Source organism: Budorcas taxicolor, chromosome 14 (assembly GCF_023091745.1).
Source record: "Budorcas taxicolor isolate Tak-1 chromosome 14, Takin1.1, whole genome shotgun sequence".
Lineage (NCBI taxonomy): Eukaryota > Metazoa > Chordata > Mammalia > Artiodactyla > Bovidae > Budorcas > Budorcas taxicolor.
In genome coordinates this window covers 69082505-69106959 of record NC_068923.1, presented here as the reverse complement: position 1 = coordinate 69106959, position 24455 = coordinate 69082505, and the positions used below count along the sequence as shown (strand labels likewise).

The window sequence follows — 24455 nt, the reverse complement described above, 5'->3', positions numbered from 1 at the left end:
TAAATCAAGTACTAAGTACTTAAGACAGCATTGGTATCTGAAGGAAAGATCAGTCACTTGAAAGTATACTGAGTGCTTGGATGTTAACTTGAAAATATTGTATGTTGCTAGTAGAAAATGTTGATCAATACTTTAACCAGAGGAAAAATAGGTAATATAGATATAATCAATCTTCCCCTACCTTTCCAAGGAAACATGCTTATCTAGTAAATCTGTAGTGTTAAGTCAAACTGATAAATGATGGGAATTGTCAGTGTAGTTAGAAAACACATTTTGAAATCAGCATGGAGTATTCAACAGTATTTTCCCCACTGATTATGTATTATATTGAATTTTAGTAAGTCATGAATTTTTTTGAATATTCAAAGATAGTATTTAATACCCTGTGTTTTGTTCTCATTGTAAAATCCATTCCCAATTTGGTATTATGAAATAAATTATGACTTAATAAACTAGAAATACATTCTTTAAAACATGTTTATATTACTTCAACATATAGCATAGAGTTTTATTTGATAGCTTTTCACTACAGAAACATGATGTTATGTAGTCAACTAATAAAACTGGAAAATTAAAAAAAAATTGAAACCTACTGTAAAAAATTTTAGAGAAACCTTACAACTTTAAACTGTTAAATAGCAATACTTTACATTTATATTTTATCTTTATTTGAAATTGTAAAAATTTTATTAGAGGTCACACAAGTAGAAATGGTCCCTCCTGCACAAATACAATTTTGTTTCTAAATTATGCTTTTTATTTCATAAAGGTTTTTTGGTCTGAAAAGGTAGGATAGTTTGAAAATCAAATATATGTTTTTATAGATTATCATGCTACTTAAACATTTAAACTAGTCAATTTTACAGGGAAATTTTTATACTTCAGTTGAAGATAAATCCTTAATGAAAATGTTCTTAAAACCCAAGTTTTATTTTTTACTGAAGAGAAAGAACATACTTGATTTTGTGCTAGTGATAAAAATAATGTTAACTCTCATTAACAATTTGAAAGTAAGATTGTGATTTTGTACCTGCCACTGTAATTAAGCCTAATTGCATTTTTTAAAATTAGTTTGCAGGTCGAAGTAAGAAGGAAACCAAATACTCTCTCAAGGCAGTCGAAGACATGTTGGAAACACTGCAGATCACCCAGTCTTAAGGTTTCAAAAACTCTTTCACATTACATTTCACAACTGCAAAATTGAGCTCACTGGTTTTTGACTTATTTACTAGATGCCCAGTGCTATTTATATATTGATTTTCTGTTAAGAAGACAGTTGTAAAGAATATGTTTATATAAACCTAGAAATGGCATTTAGTGCTAAGCAGGTAGAGGGGGAAAGCTCATGGAAAAGAGATTTAACTAGATTCTTACAGATGAAACATCATTCTTTTCATATCACACATATATAACTGCTCTTAAACCACAATCTAATATATAAATAACCTTGTTAAATAAACTGATGATTTATTAAACTTGCATATGAAAATTCTAGATTCTTTTTGTTGTGTTCAAATAGTGAATATGTTATAATAAAGCTTAATTTCTAGTTAACTCCTTTTTTTTTGTGGTAGGAAATACATAGCATATGTAGTTGACAGAAGCAAAATGCTGGTAAATTATTTCATTCTCTTTATAGTGTCAGGTTGAATTTTGCTCTGCATTCCAGTGTGCTATTATTTTATATGCTATAATGTTATTCTGATAGATCTTGGTTAAAGTATATCATTCTCCAAAGTTCAGCATTATCATTTTATGAAATTTTGTTTTGCTATGGGACATAATTGAGATTTTTTACCTATAAAATGGTTTAAGGTTCATGTATGCTATGATAGTCAAATTTAACCCTTATGAAAGTTATATTTATCCAGCTTTCAACACTAAATTATTTAAAGGGCTATTTAGAAAGCATAGATAATAGGGATGAAAGGAGTTTCAATGGCTTAATTATTTTCCTTTAGGGAAAAATAAGAAAATCTAAACTATTTGTAGAAGCAAATATTTTATAATTCTTGTATCTCATTACCTCCTTAGTAATAATTACAATTTCTTTCTTTTTTCTCTTTTTTATAATGAACAATCATTACACTACTGTTAGTAGTATTTGGTGTGTTTTGCAGTAAAATAGAACCTGAAAGTTAAAACACTTTATTCAGACTTTTAAGTTCAAACACTTAATATAGTTTTTAAAATAGGCAGTTCATTCAGGGCAAATATTATTAGTATTAATTTATAATTTACATGCATAAATTATATATTACATGTATAAATATACTTAATTTTTAATTACTTGCCAGTGTAATACAGAAACTCTGATATGCTTGCTATTGTGCTCAGTAGGGCAAATAGAGATCATAGAAGAATTGACAAAGTAGAAGTCTGAAGGAAGAGAACTATTGTCAGTATCAGCATTTTAATTTTTTGAGTTATTCTGTTAGCAAATTGTACTTCACATCTAGTCTAATTCTTTCATTTTGCATTTTTTTTCATTTTGTTCTGCCATAGATAATGGGCAATGTGAAATAACTCTTCCCTTATGAAGATAATTCCTGTTAACTAAATATTTGTTATCACATGATAAACTGTTTTTGCCCATGAATTTATTCACCATTTTCAACATAGTCAGCCATTTCAGATAAAGAAAATAGTGGCCACATATTATTCCACTACCTTTCTTCCCTCTAATGTCCTTCTGTGAGTCACTAGAGTACTGTATACTTCAGCAGTATTTGTGTAATAAATAATTTAGTGCCCTTTATAACTGTCAGCCTTTAGTTTCACTTTTTTTCTAATTTTAACACCTTCTTTCCAGAAATTTTTAATTTGTTAAGTACCTTGTTAATGTGTAATAATTTATAGACTTCAAATCTTATAAGCATGAAATCACAAGTTTGAGAATTAATTAAATATATAAATATTAAAGCTAAAATGGTTCCATAGAAAGATTATCAGGACCCTGGGTCCCTGATGGCATTGGTGAACACCTGAACCAACAAGAGTAATTGCCAGCTTCTGCACTAAGTACGTGAGAAAGATAAACTTGATTATTAAGCCATTATTTGTATTTTTTGTTACTTCAGTCATATATGTTTCTGACTAATGAGTCACCATTAAGCTCTTTTTAAAATGCAGAACTATTATTTTAGACATTCGAGGGATGCTATTTCAGAATTTAATGATTTAAAGTTAAGTAGATAATTAAATATAACAAAAGAAGTAGTATCTTGTTCCAACTCAACACCTAGTATTTAAGCCAACAGAGGTGAGAAAAAGGCATATTTAGAATATCTTTAATCCTGAGAATAACATTGACTTGGGAACAGAAGATATAGAAAAAATTTGAAATGGAGAATTAATATTTCAATATGCCAGAAGGAAACAATTTTTTAATCACATATTTCAAAGAATTTTTTTCTTTTAATGCTATAATCTCTTTATTCTCAAAGCAACATCACTTATATTCAAAGAACTATAGTAGAGTTTAGAAGGGACATTAGAGAGATTTAGTTGCACTTGATTTTAGGATGAAGAAGTAAGGTTCTGAGAAATTAAGCTCTTCTGTGACAGAGCAGGAAATAGGATTAGGATGTCAGGGGTTTCCAAATCAATCCTCTTTCTAGTATATTCCAAGGCATATGTCTAGCCTGTTGTTCTTTGATAAAGATGAGAGCCAGATGTATCCAAGGGACATTGCTTGGTGGCTGAGAAAGGACTAGAATTCAGATTTTCTGACTTGTGAAACAATTTTTTAATGGAATAATTAAGCCAGAATTTCATTTTTAATTAAATTGAATGTAAAGGAAATTACCCAATAAAGATAATTCATTTACAGTCAGTGTGAGAAGTATTTTCAAACTGTTTTAGAATTATTTCAAACCTCCTCACTTTGAACTTCTAATTTCTCCTATCTCCCTTCTCATTCTTGGCAAGTAACCTCTTGTTATAGGTTGAATTGTGCCTCTCCCTACCCCACCCCAATTTAATATTTGAAGTTCTAATCCCTGGTGCCTCTGAATGTGACTTTATTTGGAGATTGAGTCTTTAAAGTGGTCATGAAGTAAAATTGAGTCATATTGCTGAGCCCTAATCCAATATGATTGATATCTTTATAAGGAGAGATTAGGACACAGACATACAGAGGAGGCACCATGGAAAGACGAAGAGAAGATGTCCATCTACAAGCCAAGGAGTGTTTCCTCAGAAGAAACCAGCTCTGCTGACACCCTGATCTTGGATTTCTGGCCTTTAGAACTATGATGAAATAAATTTCTGTTGTTTTAAGACATTCAGTCCTCTGTGTACTTTATTAAGGTAGCCCTAGTTAGCTATCATAGCCCTCATACTATTTCACAGAGAAAAAGAGAGATCATAAACTGTGTCAGATATTCTTGAGCGCAACTTCACTTCTTTTCCTCCTAGAGTAGAAGAAAGTAGCCCTACTCTTTTTTGAGCTGTTTCCCACCACTGTCTTCCTCATATTTTATACTTTAGCCATACTTTAGTTTCATGAATTTGCCACCCTTTCTTCTGCTGCAAGAGCATCCTGACTTTTCCAAAGCTTCATTTCTTTTCTTCACACTTGCCCTTAAACTATTTTCTTTTCTTCACTATACCTTTTTTCTTTTTATTTCAGCTAGTTTCTTTCCTATTAACACTAAAATATGCTCAATTTTCTACCACTTTTTAAAACATCTTCCTTCATTTCCACAATTCCCTTGCAGCTACTACTCATTTCTCTGTTTTTTTTTTTTTTTTTTTGTTTTTTTTTTTACTGCCAGATTTCCTCACTTGTTGAACTCATGTCTATTTTCCCATTCTTTAAAATGCTCCAGTCTGGCATCCCCAACACCCCCTTCACTCCATATCGTTCCTTTGAAATAGTTTAGTTCCATGTCACCAATCTAATGGACATTTTCAGTCTTTTAAATCATCGCCATGTTCCATTCCTGTTATGCTCTGTGACTCATCTCAAGTGTATAATTCTGCTCCATTTCTATTGCCACCAGCACCCTAGACCAAGCTACCATTATCTGACTCCTGGACTATAACAGTAGCTAGATATCATCATCACTTCCCCCAGTCAGTTCATCACCACAATTAGAATGTGACAAAACATCACTAATAATAACTTTTTACCCTCCCTCTCTTTAAAACTCGTCAGTTATTTCCCTTTTGATGCCTTAAACGTGACCTTTGACTTTCTATATGATATCAGAACCAAGAAGGAAGATTCAGATTTTCTTAATTGTAAACTACTTTCCTCTTGCCCTTTATTTCTGGATTTAGCTACACTTAAATTCCATGGCCTTGTTACACATCCTTCTTCCATAAACTTGGTACTTGTTCCCTCTGTATGAAATAAAGCCTTCCTTGAACTCATCTTTCAGAGGTCATGTCCCTCTTTTTTTTTTTCCTTACTATAGTTTTTAAATAATGTCTTACTTTTAAAATACTTTAAAACTCACAAGAAGTTGCAAAAACAATACAGAGTTCCTGTGTACCGGTAAGCTTCTTCTAATATCTTACGTAACTTTAGTACATTGTCAAACCCAGAAATTGACAGTGCAGCACTGCTATTAACTCAGGTACAGATTTTATTCAGATCTCATAATTTTTACATGCTTGCCTTTTTTTTATCCTCTTTATGTAGTTTCATATGTAGATTTATGTTACCATCACCACAATCAGGATATAGAATATATATCTCAAAGGAACTCTTTGCTACTTGTTAATAGTTACATGCTACACCCTCATCTATCACTAATAGCTACTATCCACTGATTTTTTTTTCTCTGTTGCTATAATTTTCTCACTGTAAAAATGTTTTGTCAGTGGAGTCATACAATTTGTAACATGTTGAGACTGGCTTCTTTCACTGGGTATGTTGCCCTTTAGCTCTATCAGTGCTGTATGTCTCAATATTTTTTTTCTGGAAGCTTCCATTATAGAAAAAGTTTAATAAATGAAAAAATAAACACAGCTTGAAATATGGCACAATGTCTCTTATACAACAGATACCATGAATAACATAATAATATAGACACCTTAATTTTAAGAACTATTGGTCATAAGCATGGCTTTGACTATAGGCATAGTTACTGGTAGCAAAATGACAGTATCTAAAGAAAAGGAATTAATTTTAATCATGCTTAATTCAATCTCATTGTTCTCTTTGCCTGAACAGAAACTGCTTCACTGTTAGAATAAATCACAACTATCCCCAAATAGACTTACTGATTTCAATATTTTTAAGTAATATTTCATTGTATAGAGGCATCACAGTCTGGTAATCCATTCACCATGAAAAGACATTTGAATTTTTAAGACAACCAAGTGGGGTTTATTCCAGATATGCAAGGCTCCTACTTTACTGTTTGAAAATTTGTTAACGTAATTTATCATACTAAGAAGAAAATAAAAACCACGTGATTATATTGATACAAAAAAGCATTTGACAAAATTAAACACCCGTTTATGATGAAAACGATATAAAATTTGCATCTAGCATGGTATGTAATGAAATCTAAACACATTAATTTGGAAATAAGGATATGCACTTACCATGTTTGATACAGTACTTGATGACTTGGTTTGTGCAGTAAGAGAAGGGCATAAAAAGTATACAGCCTGGAAAGGAAGAAGTAAAGCTCAGATTTACAGATAACCTAATGGTCTACATGTAAAATCCCTGGAACTCTCCAAGAACATCCTGGAACTAATAAATGAGTTTAGCAAGATCACTGAATAATACTAGGCCAATGAAACTTTTATTTTTATATGCTATAAATGATATCATTTACAGTTGCTAAAAACATACAATATTAAGTATACATTGAAGAAAATGAGATATGTTTGCTAAAAACTATAAATGCTAATGAAAGAAGAGCTAAATAAATGGAGAGATATACCATATTCATGGATTGGGAGGCAACATAGTGAAGATGTCATTTGTCCCTCAGATGCTCTGTGGGTTTAATACAATTTCTATCAAAATCCCAGAATTCTTTGTAGATAGACTGACCTTCTAAAATTTATTTGAAAAGGCAGAGAAACAAGAATAGCATACACAATTTTGAAGATAAAGGAATCAGACTGCAAAATATCAAGGTTTTATTATGTAGCTACCACGCCATCAGGAGAGAGTAGTATTGATAATGATTGTGTGCAAAGCCAGAGGGATAGACACACAGAGCAGTGAAACAAAATGTGGAGTCCAGAATAAACTCACACCAGTATGGCAAATTAACTTTTGAGTAAGGAGGAATTACGCTGGGACAATTGAAATGGTGTTGGAATAATTGGAAGTTTACACCATAAAAAAAAATTCCCTCAACTTAGATCTCCCAAGGTTAGGCCAGAATTCTAGAAGTGACAAGATATAATCCTTTTTGAAAAATACGAATAAATTAAACTTGTAAAAAGTAAAAATGTTTTGTTCTGAGAAGAACCCTGTTAAGTGGAAAGACAAGCCATAGACAGAAAATGTTTGCAAAAATGTTTGCAGATACATTCAGTAAATGACTTGTGTCCAGAATATCTAAAGAACTTTCAAAATTCAGTCAGTTCAGTTCAGTTGCTCAGTCGTGTCCCACTCCTTGCAACTCCATGGACTGTAACACACCAGGCCTCCCTGTCCATAGCCAACTCACAGAGTTTACTCAAACTCGTCTATTGAATCGGTGATGTCATCCAACCATCTTATCCTCTGTTGTCCCCTTCTCCTCCTGCCTTCAATCTTTCCCAGCATCAGGGTCTTTTCAGATGAGTCAGTTCTTTGCATCAGGTGGCCAGAGTATTGGAGTTTCAGCTTCAGCATCAGTCCTTCCAATGAACACTCAGGACTGATCTCCTTTAGGATGGACTGGTTGGATCTCCTTGCAGTCCAAGGGACTCTCAAGAGTCTTCTCCAGCACCACAGTTCAAAAGCATCAATTCTTCAGTGCTCAGCTTTCTTTATGTCCAAGTCTCACATCCATTCATGACTACTGGAAAAACCGTAGCATTGACTAGATGGACCTTTGTCGGCAAAGTAATGTCTCTGCTTTTTAATATGCTGTCTAGGTTGGTTACTACTTTTCTTCCAAGAAGCAAGCATCTTTTAATTTCATGGCTGCAATCACCATCTTCAGTGATTTTTGGAGCCCAAGAAAATAGTCTGTCACTGTTTCCACTGTTTCCCCATCTATTTGCCATGAAGTGATGGGACCAGATGCCATGATCTCAGTTTTCTGAATGTTGAGTTTAGAGCCTACTTTTTCGCTCTCCTCTTTCACTTTCATCAAGAGTCTCTTTAGGTCTTCTTCGCTTTCTGCTATAAGGGTGGTATCATCTGCATATCTGAAGTTATTGATATTTCTCCCGGCAATCTTGATTCCAGCCTGTGCTTCATCCAGCCTAGCGTTTCTCATGATGTACTCTGCATATAAGTTAAATAAGCAGGGTGACAATATACAGCCTTAACGTACTCCTTTCCCTATTTGGAACCAGTCTGTTATTCCATGTCCAGTTCTAACTGTTGCTTCCTGACCTGCATACAGATTTCTCAAGAGGCAGGTCAAGTGGTCTGGTGTTACCATTTCTAAGAATTTTCCAGACTTTGTTGTGGTCCACACAATCAAAGGCTTTGGCATAGTCAATAAAGCAGAAGTTCATAGTAAGAAAAGAATCCCAATTAGAAAATGGGTAGAACAGACACCTCAACAAAGAGGCTACTGTAATGGTGGTAGGTGAAAAGATGTTCATGTTCAATGTAATTAGCTATTAATAAGGAAGTGCAAATTGCAGCTGTAAAGAATACCTATTAGACTGGCTAAGATAGGACTGATAACTATGCGCTGATGATTATACTGAACAACTTTAAAATGTCAAATGTTTAGCCTTCTAGAAAATGGTTTGTCATACTTTTATATTATCACATACCTTATATTTGGAGCATTTGTCACTTTAATTATATTTTCAGGTGATTTTCTGCCCCAGTAGTTCTTTAATTATGTGAGGTCTGAGACTATCTGTTTTGGCCCACTATTGGCATTACAGTTTTTAGCGTGAAATCTACACACAGACACAGATGTTTATGTATACATCTCTCTCCATTTATATATTTGTATTTCCTTTTGCACCCAATTGTAATAATCACAATGAGATGTAGAAAGTATGGGCTTTGCATTGCAGTAGACACAGTAGAAAGCAAGAATAAATCAAGTCTTCTATACTCACTGTTTCTTAATGTAAAAATACAGTTAATTAGAAAGATCTTGATGCCCCAAGTTAAGTTAGAAGCATTCTGTAACAATCCATTTAAGCTACAAATGATGGAATTCCAATAAAGTCATTGCATCTCTACTATTTAATATAAAAATACAAACAGTAAGAATGTACAAACCATTTTCAAGTCTAAGCCCTGGAAAAATTTTTCTACCTCTACAAAATGCTGCCACCAAAACAAACTTGAACTAATTTGATGAATAACTCTTTAATAAGAAAATACATACTTGCAGATGTCCAAGTAGTAATGAACATTTCCAAATAGAAAAGAGATAATAACTGAGGAAATCTGAGTTTATGACTAGCAAAGGAGAAATAAACTACTAAGACTCTCCTTTGATTGCAATTTCAATTCCTTTTTAGGCAACGTAAATATTGCATGACATGGATAAGAATTATGTAAAAATACGATTTGTCAGATGAATGACTAAAAGAGTTGAGGTTTCTCAAAAAGCATGTGCTTTAAAAACTAGGTAATAACAATGTGTATCAAAATATCACATCAATTCAAAATCGATTTGAAGCTCTCCAGAGTGGTAACTATAGAGTGATTTCAAGAGTTGGCCTCAAATGACACCTGATTTTGGATCCAGTTTCACTAAACTGGCCTACGTGTCATACTCAGTATGACAGAGAGAACTGGAGACAACACAGCTCCATTGGTTGATAATTCCCCAATGTCCCTCCCCTAGTCTGACTTTATTAAAAATACTGGAATTATGAATACAGTTCTCATGAGGGGAATCAAAGTTGTGTGGTTCCAGGTTAAAATGAAGAAAATGATCTTGCTAAAAAGAGCTTTAAGTAACAGGATAGATACACTGATTTATAAAAACGAATGGCAGTTGGGAAATAGATATGGTCTAAATGTTTACATCACAAGTGATTGCATCATGAATGGCACCCAAGAGTCAGAACTCTGCTTCTTGCACAAATGAAATCATATTGAATATTAGAATGAGAGAAAGTTTAAAAAAAAAAACAAGTTTTAAACACATAAAAAATAGTTGAATACAATATTGTTTGTTTTTCCATGTATGTGTTTACTGAATATTTCATTTTTCTGCATATGATTCTCTAAAGTTTTCACACAGGGAAATATTTATCAGTTTAAAGAGAATCATAATACAGAATTTTCTGTCATGAATTATATCCCAATTTAGCTAAGCAACTTTATTATTTTTTTAATTTTTTAATTTTTTTTTTAATTTTAAAATCTTTAATTCTTACATGTGTTCCCAAACATGAACCCCCCTCCCACCTCCCTCCCCATAACATCTCTGTGGGTCATCCCCATGCACCAGCCCCAAGCATGCTGTATCCTGCGTCAGACATAGACTGGCGATTCGATTCTTACATGATAGTATACATGATAGAATGCCATTCTCCCAAATCATCCCACCCTCTCCCTCTCCCTCTGAGTCCAAAAGTCCGTTATACACAGCTGTGTCTTTTTTCCTGTCTTGCATACAGGGTCGTCATTGCCATCTTTCTAAATTCCATATATGCAACTTTAAACTTAATTTTCTACTAACAAATCTCAAATATCATTAGACTAGTTTTTAACAGTCACTGATTAGAAATAACAAAAAATGATTTTCAATTTTATTCTTTTCTTGCTGCAAGCTTATAGAAGTACGCCACCTAGAGTAAATTTTATAATTTTTAAAGTGTAAAAACATCTGGACTGGTTTTATTATTTTAAACTATAAAACATAGGTATATTTTTATCAAAATCAAGCTAAATATTATAATTGTGGAATTTTTCATATACTCTGTTTTGATATGTAACTTTCTTAATATTGCTTTCTGTAAAATTGGCTATTTTTCAATAGTTCCATATTAAGCAGTTTACATAATGTGCCCTCTTGAGATGGTTAACAAATCAAGTTTAGGTGTTAAAGTTTTTAAAACCTGATGCAATGACATTAGGTAATCTTAACATGCTACTACCAACAGAAATAATTACGGAAGTATTTGAGAGATAATATAAATAATGAATTTTGGATATATACATAAGTATAAGCATTAATCTTGTGTTCAATGAATTTTTAAGTGTAATTGTGGAAGACATTGAGTAAGGACTGATGCTAGAGATTTAAACATACAAGAAGGTAAAATTTTTCAAATGCTGATAAAATGTGAATGAAAAGAGCATTTTATTTGGCCTCTTCTGTTTTTTCAGGTGGACATGAAACATACTTTTTTTTCTTGGTGAAAAAAATACGAAAGAACATTTTTTAGATTTATCCACAGATCTAAATATCTTTATTGAGGAAACACTGTGTGAGATATAGAGGCCTATGGTTCTTTTAACTAGGCAATGTTAAAAAGCACTGAAATTTATTTTTTTGCTTCCCGCCCCCCCCCCAACTTTATTGAAATATAACTGACATATAAGATTGTGTAAATTTAAGATATACAATGTAATAATTAGATACATGTATATATTACAAATTTTTTAACACAATAAGGTTAAATAACACATCCTTAACCTCTTATAATTAGTATTTTTTTGTTGTGGTGAGAACATTTAAGATTTACTCTCACAGCATTATACAAGTATGCAGTAGAGAAAAGGAAATGCTGGCTCAGACGGTTAAGCGTCCTGTCTACAATGTGGGAGACCCGGGTTCGATCCTTGGGTCAGGAAGATCCCCTGGAGAAGGAAATGGCAATCCACTCCAGTACTATTGCCTGGAAAATCCCATGGACAGAGGAGCCTGGTAGGCTACAGACCATGGGGTCGCAAAGAGTCGAACATGACTGAGCGACTTAACCTTACCTTGCCTTACCTTTCTGAATGCAGAGTTCCAAAGAATAGCAAGGAGAGATAAGAAAGCCTTCCTCTAAGATCAATGCAAAGAAATAAAGGAAAACAGTAGAATGGGAAAGAATAGAGCTCTTTTCAAGAAAATAAGAGATACCAAGGGAACATTTCATGCAAAGATGGGCACAGTAAAGGCCAGAAAATATATGGACCTAACAGAAGCAGAAGATGTTGAGATGGCAAGAATACACAAAAGAACTATACAAAAAAGATCTTCATGGCTCAGATAACCACAACATTGTGATCACTCACCTAGAGCCAGACATCTTGGAATGTGAAGTTAAGTGGGCCTTAGGAAGCATCACTACGAAAAAAGCTAGTGGAGGTAATGGAATTCCAGTTGAGCTATTTCAAATCCTAAAAGATGAAACTGAAAGTGCTGCACTCAATGTGCTGGGAAATTTGGAAAACTCAGCAGTGGCCACAGGACTGGAAAAGGTCAGTTTTCATTCCAATCCCAAAGAAAGGGAATGCCAAAGAATGTTCAAACTATCACACAATTGCACTCATTTCACACGCTAGCAAAGTAATGCTCAAAACTCTCCAAGCCAGGCTTCAACAGTACGTGTTGCCAACATCCATTGGATCATCAAAAAAAGCAAAAGAGTTCCAGAAAATATTTGCTTTATTGACTTCACCAAAGCTTTTGACTGTGTGGATCACAATACACTGTGGAAAATTCTTTACAGATGGGAGTACCAGTCTCCTGAGAAATCTGTATGCAGGTCAAGAAGCAACAGTTAGCATGGACATGGAACAACAGACAGATTCCAAATTGGGAAAGGAGTATGTCAAGGCTGTATATTGTCACCCTGTTTATTTAACTTATATGCAGAGCACATCATGCAGAATTCCAGGCTGGATGAAGCACAAGCTGGAATCAAGATAGCTGGAAGAAATATCAATAACCTCAGATTTGCAGATGACACCACCTTTATGGCAGGAAGTGAAGAAGAACTAAAGAGCCTCTTGATGAAAGTGAAAGAGGAAAGTGGAAAAAGTTGGCTTAAAATTCAACATTCAAAAAACAAAGAATATGCCATCCAGTCCCATCATTTCATGGCAAATAGATGGAGAAGCAATGGAAACAGTGAGAGACTTTATTTTCGGGGGCTCCAAAATCAGTGTAGATGGTGACTGCAGCCATGAAATTAACAGACGATTGCTCCTGAGAAGAAAAGTTATGACCAACCTAGACAGCATATTAAAAAGGAGAGACATTATTTTGCCGACAAAGGTCCATCTAGACAAAGCTATTGGTTTTCCAGTAGTCATATATGGATGAGAGAGTTGAACTATAAGAAAGCTGAGTGCCGAAGAATTGATGCTTTTGAACTGTGGTGGTGGAGAAGACTCTTGAGAGTCACTTGGACTGTGAGAAGATCCAACCAGTCAATCCTAAAGGAAATAAGTCCTGAATATTCATTGGAAGGACTGATGCTGAATCTGAAACTCTAATACTTTGGTCACCTGATGCAAAGAGCTGACTCATCTGAAAAGACCCTGATCCTAGGAACGACTTCAGGCAGAAGGGGATGACAGAGAATGAGATGGTTGAATGGCATCACTGACTCAATGGACAAGCTCTGGGAGATGGTGAAGGACATGGAAGCCTGGCATGCTGCATTCCATGGGGTCCCAAAGAGTCGGACATGACTGAGCAACTGAAAGGCACAATACTTTGATCCCTTTCTCTTTATGTTGTGTGTATCCCTCATTGTTTTTTGTTTTGCGTTTATCCTGAGGCTTACATAAAACATGGTAATGGATATAGCAGTCTATTTTAAGTAGATAACTTAATTTGGACTGTATACAAAACTCTACCCTTTTTCTGCTACCCCACATTTTATTTTTTGATGTCACAAATTATATCTTTTTATATTGTGTATCTGTTAACAAATTGGAATAACTATAGCTATGTTTACTATTTTTTCCTTTAGCTTTCGTTGTAGAGTTAAATGGTCGGCACAACACCATATCATAGTATTAGAGTATTCTTAATCTATACTATATACATCACCAATATGTTATATATTTTCATGTTTTTGTATTACTAATTAGGATCTTTTCATTTCAGGTTGAAGAACTCCTTTCAGCATTTCTTGTAAAGCATGTCTAGTGATGATCAACTCCCTCAGCTTTTGTTTTTTGGGAAAGTGTTTATCTTGCCTTTATTATGTTGCCTTCATTTCTCCATTTCTGGACAATTTTGCCAGGTAAAGTATTTGTGGTTGGCAGTTTTTTTTCTTTCAGCACTTTGCATTTGTCATCTTTCTCTCTCCCATCCTCCAGGGTTTCTTTTGAGAAGTCCACTGATAACCTTATCAGGGTTCCCTTTTATGGGAGTAATTCTTTTCTTCTGGTTGCTTTAAAAATTCTCTCTTTGATTTTAGACAGTTTTATTATAGTGTGCTTTGGAGAAGGTTGTTTTGGATTGAAACTTTTGGGTGACCTGTTAACTTAGTGAATTTAGATGTCTAAATCTCTCTTCAGGTTTAGAAAATTCTCAGACATTGTTTCTTTAAATAAACTTTCTACCCCTTTCTCCCTCTTTTCTCTTTCTGGGGCTTCAATTATACATAGATTGTTTCTCTTAATTGTGTGTCATTAGACCCACAGGATTACTTCATTCCTTTTCATTCTTTTTTCTTTTTTCACTAGGTCATTTCAAATGATCTGTCTTTGGACTCATTGTTTCTTTCTTCTTATTTTGTTAAGTCTGTTTGTGAAGCTTTTATTAGCTTTTTCAATGTGGTCACTGTACTCTCCAGTTCCAAAATTTCCCTTTTGCTTTTTTGTTCATGTTTTCTATCTCTTTGTTGAACTTCTTGTTTTGTTCCTATATTATTTCCCTGACTTCAATAATTGTTAATCTGTGTTCTCTGATAGCTGCCTGAAAATTCTTTATAATAACTATTTTGAATTCTTTATCAGGTCATTCTTGGATCTCTATTTCTTTGGCATCATTTAATGAAAATCCGGGAGTTGGTGATGGACAGGGAGGCCTGGCATGCTGTGATTCATGGGGTTGCAAAGAGTCGAACACAACTGAACAACTGAACTGAACTGAACTGAATGAAAATTATTGTGTTCTTTAGTGGTATTATGTTTAGCTGATTCTTAATGAGGCCACTAGCCATGCATAGGTGTCTGTACATTTGAGGAAGAAGTCACCTCTTCCAGACTTTATGGACTGACTTCAGCAAGAAAAGACCTTCACTTGTGTGATGGGGCATGTTGGCACAGGATGTGACCCTAGGTCTAGTGGTTCAGGACACCAAGTATGCAGGCATGTGGTGACTCTGGGTTCTGGGGAAGGGAATACTGTCTCAATGACTTGAACAGCTGGATTATAATATCAGTCATTATGTGGTCTTTGGTGAGCAATGTGGGGAATGTTCTACAGATGAAAAGGTTATTGGTTCTTCAGCCATGCTTCCAAGTCAAGTGACTAGGGATCAAAGCATACACTGATGGTGGCTGAAGTCAAGGATATGTGGGTCTGGGGGCCAGCTTCAGGTTCCTGTGTAATGACAGGGGCTGCTTGCAGACACACACGTAGTGGTGGGGGCCAGGGCAAGCAGCAAGTGCCAGGGCCAACTGGGCAAACTGACAGTTGTGGAACCCTGGCTGTCAGCATGTACTCCTGTTACTGTGGGGTCTTGCCATGGGTGCATGCATGGCAGTAAAGGTTGGTGAAGAGAATCAGGCTAGAAGGTGAAAGTGCACAGTTGGAGAAGCTAACCCCAAGCATGCACGTGGCAACGGGGGTTAGCCATAGAGGTCTAGGCTAGTGTTTGTACTCATGCAGCTACAGAGACAGGGTGTCAGTGCAGATCCCAGGCTCTGATAGGGAGGAAAGAAGAGCAGAGGAGAGATACTCAGGCATTTAGCATCTGTAAACATGAAAACCTGTAGGGCAAAACCAAGTGAAATCTGAAGATGTTCTGTTATGCTTGTGCTTGTTTCCTCAGCGGCCAAATCTGCTAGTGTCTTCTAGAGGAGATCACTGGGAATCACGATCACTTGCACTGTGTGGCTGCTGCTGGTCACCTTGCCCCTCTTCCTTATTCCTAGCCATATCTATATTCTCAGCTTTGCCGGTCTCTGGGTGGGCTGAAACCAAAGTGGATTCTTCATGCGGTGCCTTGAAAGGCTGGGGAAACTGATGACTCACTGTGTTCTGTCTTTCCCAGTGAGGGGAATTCTTTCTAGCTGGGGAATTCCTTCCTGGCAAGGAGCAGTGCTAGCCCAGGGGAATGAGGGAGGCAAAATGGAGCTAATCTTCCTTTCCTTTTTGTGTGGCTGTACTCAGGGTTTTGTTCCACTATGTCGCTAAAATTTCTTAAGTGGACTTCTGAATTCTCCCAGAGCTAACTTTGTTCTGTGACCCTAGGACTAGTGGTTCACGGCATCAAGTATGCATGCATGCGGTGGCTCTGGGTCCTGGGGAAGGGAATACTGTCTCAGTGACCTGGACAACTGGAGCATAGTATCAGTCATTATATGATCTTTGGTGAGCAATGTGAGGGATGTTCTACAGCTGCAAAGGTTATTGGCTCTTCAGCCATGCTTCAGATAGCTGTTTGATTGCTGATCTTTGGGAGGAGATGGATTCTGAGGTCTTATTCGTCATCTTGATGATGTCACTCCTCAGCATTGACATTTCATAGTGAATGTGATGAGGGAAGATTTCATGAAATTGAGTACAAAATATTTTGGATTTAAAACCAAAGCTATTTTGAGAGGTCTTGAGACTCCATCTTATTTCTACTTTAAAAGATCATTTTCTCTTCTAACTTTTGTGTCTGTTGTAGATAGTGCTTGGAATTTTTGCTTTAGGGAGTTTAGAATTTGAAGTAGTTGTAGGCAAATGATGTTTCTCGTAACTACTCACAAGGGATCTGATTTTCTAGTGAAAAATTGCTTTGATTTATTAGTGTTCTTGTACAGGTGATTTCTACCCTTATCCAGAGGAAAAATTCCTGAAGAAGAGAGGTCTTACCTTCAATATCATTTCTCTATGTATTTCTGACACATATTATTGCCACAGTGGATTCTTATAAATAGTTTTTGTTATCACATTTTGTCTCCAAGCTAACTGAAATCAGTGAGGAGAGTTATTCAGTTGCTAAATTTTAATAGTCTGATTAGGTTATCAGACTAAGAATTTGATTAGCAAAGTTTGAAAACTCATCATGGGTTGTTTTTTTTTTCAATTGTGTATGGCAAATTTTATTTAAGGCATCACAGGGTCTCCTTGATAGCAGTTATGGTTACAGAAGTTCAGAATGAAAGATTTATATTAATAAAATTTTTTAACCCACTAAAAAATGAACCAGACAGAAAAATTACTTATTGAGTTATAGCAAATGTCAGGTTTTTTTTTTTTAACTAATGTTTTTTTAGTTACAAGAGATGCATGTATCTTATTTATAATATAGCTTCAAGATATTAAATATGCTGCCCAGAATATCTTCCAGTTGCTATGGGGAGTTCTGTTATTCATCAATGTAGGGTTTCCTACTTGGCAGCATTGTGTATTTATGATGGCATCTATGTTTGCTGGTTGTTGCATTTGCAGTGGAACTTGTATTTCAGCCAGTTGAAGAGGGAGGGAAAAAGAAAGCAAATTAAACTTGACTTCTTGGCAATGAAGTAGTAGCTTCTTGTTACTTGGACCCATATATTCCAAGAACACCAAATTTAACAGCAGTTATATGCCATAGTTACTCTACCTATAATTGACTCTATTTGCATTGTAATAAACTTGAATAATAATGTTAAAACAAAAAAGTTTAAAATATTATGTCTTATCAGTTGACATGTACTTTTCAATTAGAATTTTAATATGGGAAATTAGCAATTAGAATGATGCTTATTTTCTTCCGGTCAAAGAAAATTATCATCAGTATCATTTTGTAAGCTTTCTTTTTCTTAACAAGTGAAAACCTAAATCAGTGAATTAAAAAACATTTTCCCTCAACTTTTATGAGAGAAACAGTAGAAAATAAAAATAAACATTAATATCTAAGATTTCTTTTTAAAAACAACTACTGCATTTTAAAGTCAGTATATACTTATATACTTATCCTAAAAGTATAAGTATCCTATAAGTATATATACTTATATACTTATCCAGTATATACTTATCCTAAAAGATGATGCTGTGAAAGTGCTGCACTCAATATGCCAGCAAATTTGGAAAACTCAGCACTGGCCACAGGACTGGAAAAGGTCAGTTTTCATTCCAATCCCAAAGAAAGGCAATGCCAAAGAATGCTCAAACTACCACACAATTGAACTCATCTCACACGCTAGTAAAGTAATGCTCAAAATTCTCCAAGCCAGGCTTCAGCAATATGTGAACCGTGAACTCCCTGATGTTCAAGCTGGTTTTAGAAAAGGCAGAGGAACCAGAGATCAAATTGCCAACATCCGCTGGATCATGGAAAAAGCGAGAGAGTTCCAGAAAAACATCTATTTCTGCTTTATTGACTATGCCAAAGCCTTTGACTGTGTGGATCACAATAAACTGTAGAAAATTCTGAAAGAGATGGGAATACCAGACCATCTGACCTACCTCTTGAGAAATCTGTATGCAGGTCAGGAAGCAACAGTTCGAACTGGACATGGAACAACAGACTTGTTCCAAATAGGAAAAGGAGTACATCAAGGCTATATATTGTCACCCTGCTTATTTAACTTCTATGCAGAGTACATCATGAGAAACGCTGGACTGGAAGAAGCACAAGCTGGGATCAAGATTGCCGGGAGAAATATCAATAATCTCAGATATGCAGATGACACCACCCTTATGGCAGAAAGTGAAGAGGAACTAAAAAGCCTCTTGATGAAAGTGAAAGAGAAGAGTGAAAAAGTTGGCTTAAAGCTCAACATTCAGAAAATGAAGATCATGGCATCTGGTCCCATCACTTCATGGGAAATAGATGGGGAAACAGTGGAAACAGTGTCAGACTTTATTTTCTTGGGCTCCAAAATCACTGCAGATGGTGACTACAGCCATGAAATTAAAAGACGCTTACTCCTTGGAAGAAAAGTTATGACCAACCTAGATAGCGTACTCAAAAGCAGAGACATTACTTTGCCGACTAAGGTCCGTCTAGTCAAGGCTATGGTTTTTCCTTTGGTCATGTATGTATGTGAGAGTTGGACTGTGAAGAAGGCTGAGTGCCGAAGAATTGATGCTTTTGAACTGTGGTGTTGGAGAAGACTCTTGAGAGTCCCTTGGACTGCAAGGAGATTCAACCAGTCCATTCTGAAGGAGATAACCCTGGGACTTCTTTGGAGGGAATGATGCTGAAGCTGAAGCTCCAGTACTTTGGCCACCTCATGTGAAGAGTTGACTCATTGGAAAAGACTGATGCTGGGAGGGATTGGGGGCAGGAGGAGAAGGGGACGACAGAGGATGAGATGGCTGGATGGCATCACGGACTCGATGTACGTGAGTCTGAGTGAACTCTGGGAGATGGTGCTGGACAGGGAGGCCTGGCGTGCTGTGATTCATGGGGTTGCAAAGAGTCGGACAAGACTGAGCGACTGAAGTGAAGTGAACTGAACTGAACTGATACTTATCCGAAGCCAATATTCTAAACCCATCTATATCTACTACATAGGCCTGTAATATTTGAAGTTCATAAAGATTATCTTCAGATGTCCCAATGCATTCGTTTTTAATATTAAGAAGATAGAAACACCTTCTGAATATCGTATCTTAATATAAAGAACCAAGAATTAACTCCTTATATTGACATATGTAATTGTATTCATTATAATTTATAGATTTGTAGATTATATTCATTTGAAGCAATTCTTTTTTTTTTTTTTTGAGCACTAACAGTCCCTGAGGCATAGTTTAATTAAATGTCTACTAAGTTAACCTTTAACTTTATGTTTACCCCAGCCTTTAACTTTATGTTTATATTCCCTTGTTTCTGGAAACTTATGAAATCGATACATTGGTAACCAGTATATGTAAAACAAAAAGGAATATGGAGACAATAATCTAATATTTCGATCTTGCCTTCAAGGAACTTATAACTCAATTTGAAAGCCAGTGAATAAGAATGAAAATGCTATCATGTAAACAGCAAATAACTGTCCAATAGAACAATGTGCGAGTAATTCTTATTGCCTAATGACTTAATATGTTAGTGCCCTACAGCTTCAGATAAAGATGTTACTGCAGATTGGAAGATTCTGTAAAAACTTCGGGCAAAGGGAAAGACTTGGTCTTGATACTGAAAAATGGATAGTTTTAGATGGAGCATTGGGTAATAGGGGTAATAATTTATATATCAGTGTTAGAGAGGAGAAACCACCTTCTAGAGACACATTGAGTAGGTCTTTTTTTGCTGCAATGAGATTTTAGAGAGGTGAGTATAGAGAAAGAATGGTGGGAAGTATTAATATATTAGAACCAATATTTCTCTAGCTGTTTGCAATTTATAAGGAATTGCTATGTAATCCTCAGTTAATCTTTTAATACCTATGATGCAATATCTTCATTACTTCTACTTAAAAATAAATATAGAACTAAGGCAACTTATTGTTACAAAATAAAAACAAACAAAATATAAACATAAGCTTTGATGGTCTAAAGAGAAAAATCAACAAAAATTAGTGTAGGGTAGAGACTAGGTGCAAGGAAAAATGTGATAATCTATTTAATCTTTCATTGTAAAGAGACAGTAAAAAGGCAAAACACATAATTTTGAAAGTGACATCAAAGATTTTTATATTTTTTTTCTTACTTTAGAGAGATCTTTTTTTGTAGTAACCATATCTTTTGTGAAGGTGAAACTTTTATGAATTTCAGTATTGCCTTCCATTAAAAAAAAAGTTAAATTTAATTTTAAATCGTGATTATCCCATTTTTTCCTGAAATTATTTATATTTGCTCACCTGAAGTATTCTTTTGCAAACTGTACATATCTATGAAGTGAAGTGAAATGAAGTCGCTCAGTTGTGTCTGACTCTTTGTGACCCCATGGACTGTAGCCTATGAGGCTTCTCCATCCATGGGATCATCCAGGCAAGGGTACTGGAGTGGGTTGCCTATATGAATATTTAATCAAAGTTGGCAATGATTATTTTTGGGTGCTAGAATATAGGTAGATGTTCTAATTTCTTCTTGGCACTTTTCAGTGTTCTTCCTTAACCAAATGTGCGTCATTTTTTTTTTTTAAACATTAAAGCATTATTCTTAAAATTTAAAAATTTTCTGTGCAAGTTCTTTGAGGAATACACTTTGGGGCCACTGATATAGATAATTATTTCCTAACCTTTTCGGATGAATGATCTCTTTCACAATAGTATATGATTTTGAAAACTCAAGAATTGAAAAACTTGTTTCCTAATTTTTCTATGGCATGTAACAAAGTGATTTTGTGAAAAGTTTTCATAATTATTTTATTCTTGAGATGACTTGAGAAAATGTTGACCTATTAGTATATCTCCACAAATGTAGCATGTTAGTTGTTTTTATTCCCAGTTAAAGCCAAATTGGATATAATCATTGCCATAATTTATTTTACCAGCAGTGCTTTTTCATATATAAGAAATATGAATGTACTTTTAAAAAAATTATTTATTTTTTGGCTGTGCTGGGTCTTCATTGCTGTGCATGGGCTTTCTCTAGTTGTGAGGAGCAGGGGCTATTCTCATTGCTGTGTAGGGGCTTCTCATTGCAGTGGCTTCTTTTGTTGCAAGGATGAGCTCTAGGTGCACATGCTTTGTTGCAGCAGGCAGGCCTTGGAGTGCACGAGCTTCAGTTGTTGCAGCATGTAGGCTCTGTAGTTGCAGCTCACAGGCTCTAGAGCATGGGCTCAGTTGTTGTGGTACATGGGCCTGGTTGCCCCATGGCATGAGGAATCCTCCTGGACCAGGGACAGAGTCCATGTTCCCTGCATTGGCAGGCAGATTCCCAACCACTGAACCACCAGGGAAGTCCCACGAATACACTTTTAAAGAATTTTGATCAGATGGATTGAACTAATGGATCTGAAGATGATTTTGAGGCAAATTTGTACATATATCATATTTGATCTCATTAATATGTATTTTAGTATTTCTTGTGTTATCTTTCTTCAACCAATGACTGATTATGAATATAAATTAGGTAATGAGGGAGCAAAAATTGATGATTTAAAACTAAGTAATGATTAATGCCTTCATGATGACCACAGTGCTCTACTGAGTTGTAAACTGACAGTATCTATATTTAGAGGCCCTTTCTCTGATTTCTGATAATCCCTGTGCATTTTTATAGCACTTGCACTCCCAGGCTCTCCAGATTTCATTTTTGATGGATATTTTTAAAAAGTTATTAGCATATTAAAAAGTAGATACTGAAACAGATAACACTGTTAACTTTAATGTCATGATTCCTTATAAGTCCTTTGTGAACCCATGAAGATTACTATTTGGGAATGACCAAACAGAAATTGATATAGGCATAGGCATCCGTGTAATTCTTAAGGAAAAGAGAGAATTTAAAAAGAACAGAAGGCTAGGGACTGAAGTTTAAGGCTTACTAAAATTTGGGGTATGGAGAAGAAAAACTAGTAAAGGATGGAGAACTAAGGAAATACAACAATTACAGAGGAATAACCATTGAAAGAATGATACTAAATACTATCTCATCTCATACAGTAATCCTAACCTAATTTAAATGTGAAAGTTACAACTCAGAAAGATAAATAATTGGCCCACAGTTAACCAGTAAATGGTAGAGCAATGTTGATTCAAAGCAAGATCGGTAATAAAGCTCATGCTTTTTCCTCTTCTGCATTCCATCTCTTTAGTTCAGAGATGTCAGAAGAGAATCAGAATAGAATGGTATAATAAAAATTGAAAAAGGATTTTAATAAGAAATTTCTCTGCATTAGATGTGGCAGAGAGGTCAGGCAAAAAGAGATCTCAGAAAAGATGACTGGACTTGGCAGAGGCCTTGAAGGCCTGGGTCTAGCATCCAGAAGAGGCAGATTCTGTGAAATTGAGGGGACTTGTTTTCTGTGTCAACACAAGACTTTTATTTATGCTATTAGTGTGGTATCTTTCTGACTTTTTCCTGGTATCCCTTAGGCTTCGGCTTCCCAGATGGTGCAAGTGGTAAAGAACCTGCCTGCCAATGCAGGAGACATAAGAGATGGGTTCAATCCTTGGGTTGGAAAGATCCCCTGGAGGAGGGCTTGGCAACCACTCTGGTATTCTAACCTGGAGAATCCCTTGGACAGAGGAACCTGGCAGGCTACAGTCCATGGGGTCACAGAGTCAGACATGACAGAAGCAACTTAGCACAGCATACAGCACATCCCTTAGGCCTAGCGTGGAATTTTGCCTACAGTAGGCACCAGGCTAAGATCTTGCAACTGCATGACTGATGTGGATTATAGGTCAAAAACAATCTGGTGGATATTGAAGATCCAAAGGGTGATGGCACTCCAAGGGGTGATCCACAAAAAGACTGATGATTTAAAGATGGTGGTAAATAAACATAATATGAATGTTGAAAAGCAAAAATAGGTGGTAAGGTATATGAATCATTGGAGCCCACCTCTGGAACATGAGAAGACTGTATTTCTTCTTTACTTTGTCTCTTCCTATGGTAGCCATTGTGAGTCAGGTTACCAGCAAAACCCACAAGTTTAGATAAAGTTGGGAGATCACAGAAATTCTGGCATAAATTGACTTAAATTTTAAAGAATTTATTATGTAAAAATGTACTAATGCTGATAAGTGTTTTTCAATAGGTGAAGAAAAAACATTTATACAAATAATACACATTTATGAATTTAAAAAATCAGTGAAAATTGGGCAAAGTACATGAACAGGTAATTTAAAGGAGATACTTGGAAAAATAAAATTCAATAGATATATACTGAATAAAAAGTAGGCTGTGGTAGAATTAGCTTTCCACCATAAGAAGGAGAAACAGCAAGTACCTTGATTAACGAGAGCTTTGTATGTCATACTTTGGAGCATGGAGGTAAACGTAGAAGGTGGTGGAGTTGTTCAGTCACTAAGTCGTATCCAACTCTGTGACCTCATGAGCTGCAGCACAGCAGGCTTCCCTGTCCTTCACTATCTCCAGGAGTTTGCTCAAACTCATGTCCATTGAGTCGGTGATGCCATCCAACCATCTCAGCCTCTGTAATCCCCCTCTCCTCCTGCCTTCAGTCTTTCCCAGCATCAGGATCTTTTCCAAAGAGTAGGCTCTTCGCATCAGGTGGCCAAAATATTGGAGCTTTAGCTTCAGCATCAGTCCTTCTAGTGAATATTCAGAGTTGATTTCCTTTAGGATTGACTGGTTGGATCTGCTTATAGTCCAAGGGACTCT

The 24455-nt window shown here is 35.5% G+C and overlaps 1 protein-coding gene across 1 annotated transcript in view; it reads left to right on the top strand.

Moving 5' to 3' along the window:
• The window catches only part of EMC2 (ER membrane protein complex subunit 2), a 56410-nt gene extending 52137 nt beyond the window's left edge, over positions 1-4273 (top strand). Inside the window, exons 11-12 of the mRNA XM_052651785.1 lie at positions 1072-1159; positions 4114-4273. Coding sequence (XP_052507745.1) covers positions 1072-1158 — 87 coding nt within the window. The 3' untranslated portion in view covers position 1159; positions 4114-4273. The remainder of the gene's footprint in view (positions 1-1071; positions 1160-4113) is intronic.
• Positions 4274-24455: the final 20182 nt, after the last annotated feature.